The following is an 8,703-nucleotide window of genomic DNA, read 5'->3' on the forward strand; positions in this document are numbered from 1 at the left end:
AAATACTAAGCAGCCCTGGAGGCAGAACTTCAGGGATATCATCCTCCCAGCTGGAAAACTGAAGCTGTGATAATTACCCTTGATTACAGTACTTCAACCTGTGCAGCCTCTGCATGGTGACTTCATCTGCTTGCTGCTCTGGGAGCCTGCGATCTAGATATTTTCTAAATGCTCACTAAAGATGAGGTATTTTGTATCTACCATTTCCTCCTCATCTACCAGGCCTGTTAGTCAAAGAAGGAAATTAGCCTGGTTTGACAGGATTTGTTCTTCAAAATTCCCTGCTGGTTGTTTCTTATCACCTTATTGTCCTTTAGCTACTTATAAATTGATTGTTTCATAATTGGTTCCAGTATCTCTCTAGGTATCACGGTTAGGCTGACTGGCCTGTAATTCCCCAGATCCTCTTATAACAGTAATTTTCAGAGAACTGCATTTAAGTTAAATAGATATTGAAAGACATTCCACTTTTGCCCTGCTTATCTTTATTCATTGTCTAGTTTTGTTCCATCCCTTAAATTAAAAACACGTTTCCCATAAGTATTTATCCTCCACTTGAGGCTCAGCACAATCCAACCCTGCCTTCACCTCTTCTCCTGTGTTCTTGCCGAAACCTTCCTGTTAACTTACATACTTCCTAATTTCCCTCCTTGATGCTTTATATCTTCCCCCTCTCTTTTCTTTATGGTTTGTTTGCAGTTGCCTAGCAAAATATATTCCCCAGCAGTTTATATCCCCCAGTGCCCTGAGGGCTCTGAAGAGACTCCTGGAAAAATCTCAGAATTCTGCCCTTAAAATGTGGACAGTGACATTTACCAGTCTTGCAGGGACATAGTAAGTTCTCCCTGAAGGTTTGCCCAGGGCTAGCTACATTTAAATGATTTCTGAGGCCGGTAGGTGGCAGAGAGAAGATGAAATCTGGGAGACTCCGGTCCCAGTGATCAGACCGATAGACCGCTTTGGCTCTAGGATGGACAAAGAGACGTGTTACTAGAAAGCAGGTGTCTGCTAAGTTGAGTAGCATCTAGCAAACAAGAGTGTTGGTGGAGCTCCCAGCTTCTTGTAGGGAAGCTGAATATATCTAGTGTTCAGCTTCAGCCGTGAGCAAAAGGTTTGTGTGTTCAGCAGAAGAACAGGAAGCATGTACCACTTTCTAGCTAAGCAGATCAGGAGAGGATAACTTTGTTTGAGGGAGAGGTATCGTTATCCAGGGTTGTCCGCTATATAATTGCACAATCTGCTATCATGCATGAACAGAGCTGTTCAATAGATGGCCCTGCCTTATCCTGACATCATGTCTGTGTTGGAAATCCATTTGGAATGAAAAATCCCACATTCCCCAAGTGACCTCGTAGTCTCTGAGCAAAAGGCTGAGTTGCAGTGGAGACTTTTACAGTCTCAGTGGTGGGGAGCTCAGTCACCAGCCTCAAAGCAGCTAAAGGATGAGAGGTCAGCAATGAAGCAAACTTCTTTCCAAAGAAAATAATATTTTTAAAGTGCAGGAGATGTCCATGGTTCTTTGAAGGCAAGAAAAGTCCCAAAGGCAAGAAAAAGTCACCGTGAGTAACAGTGTTACTCTCATTAGCTGCCACTATTTCTAGCACTGGTTTTTGGAGATGGAAGTACTCAGCACTTCTACAGGTTGCCTAATGTGAGCGTAAATGCTGGGCCAGGTACACACGTTGGCCATTATCAGTCTGGCACTGTCAGTGTTGCAGTTCTTTTGCAGACTCAGCGAATGTCGCCCGTGAGGTCCAGTCTTCTAGTCCTTATTGTCTCTATTCCTTTCTTTCACAGCCATTGCTTTCGTATTACGAAGGCAGCCCTGACTTCCAACATTACCCTGGTGCCTGAGAGAATCAAGTCCCCTTCTTGCTCTTCTCCTGCTCTGCCAGCTCCTCTTCAACCCCATCTCAAACAACCACTTCCCTGTGTAGCCCCAGTACAAAAGGAATTCCTCATTGGCCATCTTTGTCTTCATTTAGGCCATTTTCTGTGGCCATTTTCTTCAGAGGGAGGAGGCCCTAGTGAGCTGGAGAATCTGTCCCAGAGCTCAGCGGTGCCTTTTAAAAGGCATCCAGTGGAAGGGACTGTGTGGTTTTCCCTGAACCAGAAATGTCCAGCATACTCAGTATGCCCCATGTTAAAGGCTTTGCACCCTAGTGATAGCAAAGAAAGTCACCCCGATCATTCAGATGAAGGTAACATATACCCAATGATCAGTGACTTGAATATAATTTCTGTATCATCAGCTGCATCTTGCAAGCTGTTCTGCAACTTACCACATAGCGTTTGATATTTGGATAGTGTTTGCAAGTGGCAGATAGAAGGTTAATGGGAAATGTCTCTGACAGTAGCTGGATGTAATTTAGAGATGGACTACAGCCATGTAGTTACATACCAGATTTGGGTTTTGGCTCATTTTATTAGAGAGATAAGGCCCAGAAAAGGATATGGACATTCAGCCAGAGCTGAGTTTTCCAAAAAGGCAGTTTCAGTCTGAAAAGGGATAGGCAGTTCAACATGTAAACCATCTGGCCTCCATGATGCAGCGGTTTGCAGGCACCCTTTAAAGGTGTTAGCTGCTGGTGGCATCATTTAGTCCTCCCTCTCTTACACCTTCCCAGAGAGGGGATGAGAGTGGCAGTGATGACCAGTGGCTCATGTATGAATCCTAGTTTATCTCAGTAGCACAGAGCAAAACAAAGCAACAAAGGTATTCCTTACTCTTCCTTACCGTCCTTATTCCTCTTGTTGATCAAATTGTGCCTGTTCTTATTCACTTCATGTTCTTGGCACTTGTACCTTCTCCTCTGCATGTTCTGTCTCCAGGAAGACTATTCCCATGCTTTATGTAGCACAGGCTGAAAAATGTCATGTACAGACCTCTACTACTTCTCTATTAAGAAAGTGATTTATTAAGGTGTTCAGAATATGACCTTCATTCCAATTGCATGCATAGAGATTGATTTTTCTTTTCTGTCTCCAAACTGGTCCCTCTTGCAAAATGTGATTATTTTCCATCCCTCACTTATCCTTTAGCTCTTTTGAAATCCAGTTTGAAAAACATAATCTTTGCCTCCAGTTGTGCTTTGGACTTTGGAGCTATGCAACTCAGCTGAAAAGCTGTTTGGGAAGACAACTGCTGAAATGAGGCTCTGAACTTACATGGGCACAAATACCCAGAAACCCTGAAGAGAGGCCTGATCTGACCATTGATTTGAAGATACAAAATTTTGCAGCCCTCATATTGTAATACCTCATTCAAATGACAGCTTTTCTAGAGACAGAGCATCTCCCAATGCCATTCTGGGGAATTAAATTGAGTGTTGAGTCTGCATAAAGAGAGAGGAGAGCTACTTGCTGCTTCATCACTTTACGAGCCTGGTATCTGTATCATTGCTTAGCAGATCTTTCTTCCAGTAATCCTCTTTTTCTTCAGAGGTAAGCACCAAGAGCATATCCTGAGCAATTCATACAGAAAGACTACAAAAATAGCACCTGAGAATAAAGTTATATCCTTTGGCTCAGAAGCAAAACTCATAGGGCAGTTAGTTGTACTTGTGGATGCATTACTGAGCCTGTGACTTTTCTCTTCTGCTGGCTCTCTAGCATTTTTGCAGATGGCTGGGGGTAGGCGAGTGCGCCTGGGGTAACATTTCTGTTTGCTGGGCTGCTGGAATTCGGCTACGTTCCTTAACAAAACAGTTTGTTTTAGACATTTTTGATGCATGTGCAAGATGCATTTGGAGGAAGAACTAAGCAGAACTAAGACACTGAAAGGCAAGGTTGTAAAATTCTCAGCTTTGATTACTATTGACTGATGATCTAGTTTTCCCATACTGCTGCTTTTTCCTGGTAAAAGATGTTAAAGAGCAGTCCAAAGTCTCTGACAATGCCAAGTACAGGTCCAGTACCTCAGTGACCGCCTGTGCTGGAAATAAGCAATGTGACTTGGCTGTCAGAGCTGGGTGTAGGGTAACAAATTAGTTCAATTAGTTCTGCCACCATCAGAGATGTTGGCACTGCCTTTTCACCTGTCATGCCATGATGCCTAAAGACTAGCGAGTGGGAACACACACAGAGCTGTGCTGAACTATGGCAGAATTGCAGAGATGCTTTGGTCCCTGCTTAACTGTGCAAACTCCCATTTATGCATGTATTAGGTTTTCACTGCCTGGCCTGTTCCTCTCCCCCCTCTGCTTTTTCATGTTCAGTGGATTCTCCTCTCTGTGCCTCTGCCTCTCTTTCTCTATTTTTTTCTCCCTATTGTTCCTCACGTCACTAACTGTCACTCACTTCATAAAGCCGTCTGGCTCGGAGCTTAAATATTGCAGGGCAACTAAAACCCACCATCAGAGCCAATTCAGTCATATCTGCTCAGTCGTGCGACAAGATTGGGACTTTTAGGGTAGGGAAGAAGAGAGACAAAAGTTCACTCTTTTCTGCAGAGTGCCAAGAGAGGAGGGGGACACATTTCTTCGGTGGAGCCTTTCACAGCGGCAAGTTGCTTGCTCAACGTCCTTAATCTATACAGTCTTTTTCGCTGGTAGTGAGCTCAGGTTGCAACGTCTGGAAGTGCAGGGTAGGGGTTTGCAACAAGCCCGTGTAAGTTAAGAACACGAGTCTGTTGACTCTGAGTGGGCTTCGGTGGTCTCCTGCTCTTTTACTCGTGACAGGCAATTTAAGGGAAAAGGTGACTGCCTAAATTCATCGCTTGCACCTTTTTTGAGACTTGAGGGGCCGACTGCTTACAGGTGGAATCCTAGACATTTGAACTGGTTGTACCACTCATCTTCAGTCCACCCAAAATTGTTCCTTGCAGCTGAACTGATTGAGCAACCTCGAACCACTTCACTTGCAGAAAAGAGAGAGGGTGGTCATGGCAGATTTTTGAAAAACGTGACTAGTTCAGAAGTGATCTCGGGAAGAGTTTAGCCAAATGTAGCAAGCCGCAAGTGAGACATTTGATGGAGTTAAACAGGAAACATTTTTCCTTCTCTTGTACAGCGAGTTTTCCGTATGATAAGGTTTATCACATCTAGAATGTCGCTCTTGCGTGCTGCAGTGGAAATGTTCAAATGGTAGCTGTGGATATCAGTGTGACTCACAAAGAAAGAAAGGGATGGAGTTAACTGCGGTGCCTGGGGGACAATGAAGTTTATATTGTGTATAGTCATGTTTTTTACAGAGTTGCACATGATTGGTAACTGTCGGGTGTACTTTGCTCTGTGAATTTGCAGAAAGAGAATGTTTAAATCAGTTTAGATAATGTATGTAAACAGCATAATCTTCTGCTAGACTTGTTAATGTAAGTGCTGACATTAACACACTCTTTTACACAACTTTAATGACTGAGAAAGTAGCAATTTTCTTCGGTGATTAAATTATATGTTTGCTGCTTACGCATGCAAGGTGTTTGTGCAAGCTGAAGGACTGCGTTCTGTTCTTTGTTTTCTAACATGGGTGTCTGGGGTTAAAATTTTACAAGGTTTGAAGGCAAGGAAAATGAGTCCATCTTGTTTTAGAAAAATAACATCAGAAGGATTTTTTTGGTTGAAAATTTGTGATTTTCCCCAGAGCCATAGAACTCTCAATATTTTGTGTGTTTGTCTATGTGTGAATACGTACACATAGTAGTTGAAACAGACTGGTATGCGTTGGTGTGTTGTAACATATGGCATTACAAATATATCCCAGCGGTATCTGAAGGAGGAGAGAAGTTAGATACTCAGATTTCCATGCTGTTGACTGTACCTTCTTTTTCCCAGCACTTGTGTATGTGTGTCTGCATTATAGATGGAGGATCTGCATCATAGATGGAGGTAGTATCTAAGAGATGAACTTCTAGATCCCTGTGAACAGCTATTTTATGAATAATGTTCCCTGTTTCACTTATGTCATGGTCCATAAGTCAGTCTTTTTGGATCACTGTAATGTTCTGCATTCCTCAGAGACTTCAGACTGCTGTGATGTGTTAAACTAGCCCACCCCAAATAAGTTTCCTCTTTATTTCCCTCATTCATAGATTTTTCCTTGCCTAAAATTATATAGTGGGAAGTTTAGGATACACAGGATGAAGTCCTGGCCCAAGAACAATTTCTTATCATGCAAAAATACTGACAGATGTAACGTTTGACTTGCATTACTTGAAAATGGACTACTTTCTTAGCTTTCCAATAGGATATCTGTAGCTGGCTTCCAGCTCTGTGTTAGCCTGAGATAGCTGCACTGACATTTTAGAGAGAGAAAATAGTATTTTAAGTCCCAGTTATAGATCTTAGTGATTTTCTCCAGGTTGGTTCCAATGTCAGTGTGGCAACTGACTTCAGAAGAGGATACAATGAATAGCGCCAATAGCACTGAATAATTACATTGTATATAATGCATACTATATAGCAAAACTAGTATATATGGTAGTTATTAAGCTTATACAGTATTACTAACATAGTAATGGTGTTGTAATTGCTATTCTTACCTAACAGAGTGATTTCTAATGTAGAATTAATATATGCAACCTATAGAGAATTCAGGTTTGTGTAGGTGCAAGGTGGGCACCAATTTGAGATCTGTTTGACCCATGTGTGGTTCTGCTGCAGAAGAGCTTGGGTGCTTGAAAGCTTCAGTGTCTTTTCTAACCAGTGCGGCTGCATGCTGATAAACCTGTATTTCTGTGGTGCTGGCGAGTGTTTGTACGTGTACAAAATCTAAGCAGGCTCATGGAACTGAGCCTACAAGGCACCACAGAAGACTCTTACCTGGAGGAGGAGTTAAATATACTGCCCGGCTGAAAAGTAATTGCCCATTTAGAGCCAGGGAAGAAAGAATTTAGCAAACCGTTTGCTCTGGCTTCCCAGCCCTTCTTCTGCTAATAAATCACGGTTATCAGGCAAGAAAGCAAGCAAGCAACCTTCTTTTTGTTCTCGAAGCATATTAGGGAAATACTAGTTGAAAGCAACAACAGGCATCAGTGGGAAAACCTGAAATCTTTTAAATTTAGCATAATTTGTGGTCATTCTCTTTCTCTTTTCTTTCCTTAGACAGTAAGAAATGGGTGACTGGAGTTTCTTGGGGAACATTTTAGAGCAGGTGAATGAGCAGTCCACTGTCATCGGGAGAGTTTGGCTCACAGTGCTCTTCATTTTCCGCATCCTGATCCTGGGAACAGCTGCCGAGCTAGTGTGGGGAGACGAACAGTCAGACTTCGTGTGCAACACCCAGCAACCTGGTTGCGAGAACGTCTGCTATGATGAGGCCTTCCCCATCTCCCACATCCGGCTGTGGGTCCTGCAGATCATTTTTGTATCCACGCCTTCACTAATGTACTTTGGGCATGCAGTGCACCATGTCCGCATGGAGGAGAAGAGGAGAGAGAGAGAGGAAGCTGAGAGGCGTCAGCAAGCAGAGGTGGATGAAGAGAAGCTGCCCCTGGCTCCAGATCAAAACAAAGGCAACAACCCTGATGGCACCAAAAAGTTTCGCCTGGAAGGTACCCTCCTGAGAACCTACATCTTCCACATCATTTTCAAAACCCTCTTTGAGGTGGGATTCATAGTAGGTCAGTATTTCCTGTATGGCTTCCGAATTCTCCCCCTTTACCGCTGTGGGCGGTGGCCCTGTCCCAATCTTGTGGACTGTTTTGTCTCCAGGCCCACGGAGAAGACCATCTTTATTATGTTCATGCTGGTGGTGGCTTCCGTGTCCCTCTTCCTCAACCTGGTGGAGATCAGTCACTTGATCCTGAAAAGGATCCGGAGGGCTCTGAGAAGGCCAGCGGAGGAACAGCTAGGGGAGGTCCCGGAGAAGCCCCTCCCTGCCATCACTGTCCCCTCTATCCCAAAGACCAAAGGCTACAAGCTGCTGGAAGAAGAGAAGCCGGTGTCCCACTACTTCCCTCTCACGGAAGTAGGGGTTGAGCCCAGTCCCCTTCCCTCAGCCTTCAATGAGTTTGAGGAGAAGATTGGGATGGGACCATTGGAAGATCTCTCCAGGGCATTCGATGAGAGGTTACCATCGTATGCACAAGCAAAGGAACCGGAAGAGGAGAAGGTAAGAGCAGAGGAGGAGGAACAAGAAGAGGAGCTGCCGGGTCCTCAGGAAGAGCCAGGGGTGAAGAAAGCAGAGGAGGTGGTGACCAACGAAGTGGAAGGGCCTTCACTGCCCGCTAAACTCGCCACTGATATGAGACCCCTCAGCAGGCTAAGTAAAGCCAGCAGCCGGGCCAGGTCAGATGATTTGACTGTATGAAGGTGCAAGATATGGAGAGCACATGAAAAAGAAAAGGTTGAAGAGAAAAGGAGAGAGAGAGAGAGAAAGAATCAAAAGATATTTTTAAGCAAAGTGCTAAAATGGCCATTTGAATATTATTTCCTCTTGAGATTCTCAACTGGAAAGGTACTATCATGGTATCTGTGCCTTATTTGCCCTGTATGTCCATTTGAAAAGGAACATTTTCCCTGTTTCCACATGCCAGCTCACTCCTTACAGTAATATCTACACTGTACACATACCTGATGTCTTTTAAAACCTAATGTGGCAGTGAAAGCCAAATGTCACCACTGTGAATGTATTTACTGGAAGCTTTGTGTTCCACATTTCTCTAGGAACGTGGGCAGGATCTGTTCCTTCAGCCAGCAAGGGGGAAGACTGATCGACAACTGTATCTAGTATTTCTTCTTCTGTTTCCACTTATGGCATGCTGAG

At 43.8% G+C, this 8,703-nt stretch overlaps 1 protein-coding gene across 1 annotated transcript; it reads left to right on the forward strand.

Moving 5' to 3' along the window:
• Positions 1-4,466: 4,466 nt before the first annotated feature.
• On the forward strand, positions 4,467-8,471 carry GJA8 (gap junction protein, alpha 8, 50kDa). The gene is made up of 2 exons (XM_009586146.1): positions 4,467-4,502; positions 7,041-8,471. The coding sequence occupies exon 2, from the start codon at positions 7,051-7,053 to the stop codon at positions 8,245-8,247; it is 1,197 nt and encodes a 398-aa protein (XP_009584441.1). The 5' UTR covers positions 4,467-4,502; positions 7,041-7,050; the 3' UTR covers positions 8,248-8,471.
• The last annotated feature ends 232 nt before the right edge of the window (positions 8,472-8,703 follow it).

This window comes from Fulmarus glacialis, unplaced genomic scaffold, assembly GCF_000690835.1.
Source record: "Fulmarus glacialis isolate BGI_N327 unplaced genomic scaffold, ASM69083v1 scaffold31699, whole genome shotgun sequence".
Lineage (NCBI taxonomy): Eukaryota > Metazoa > Chordata > Aves > Procellariiformes > Procellariidae > Fulmarus > Fulmarus glacialis.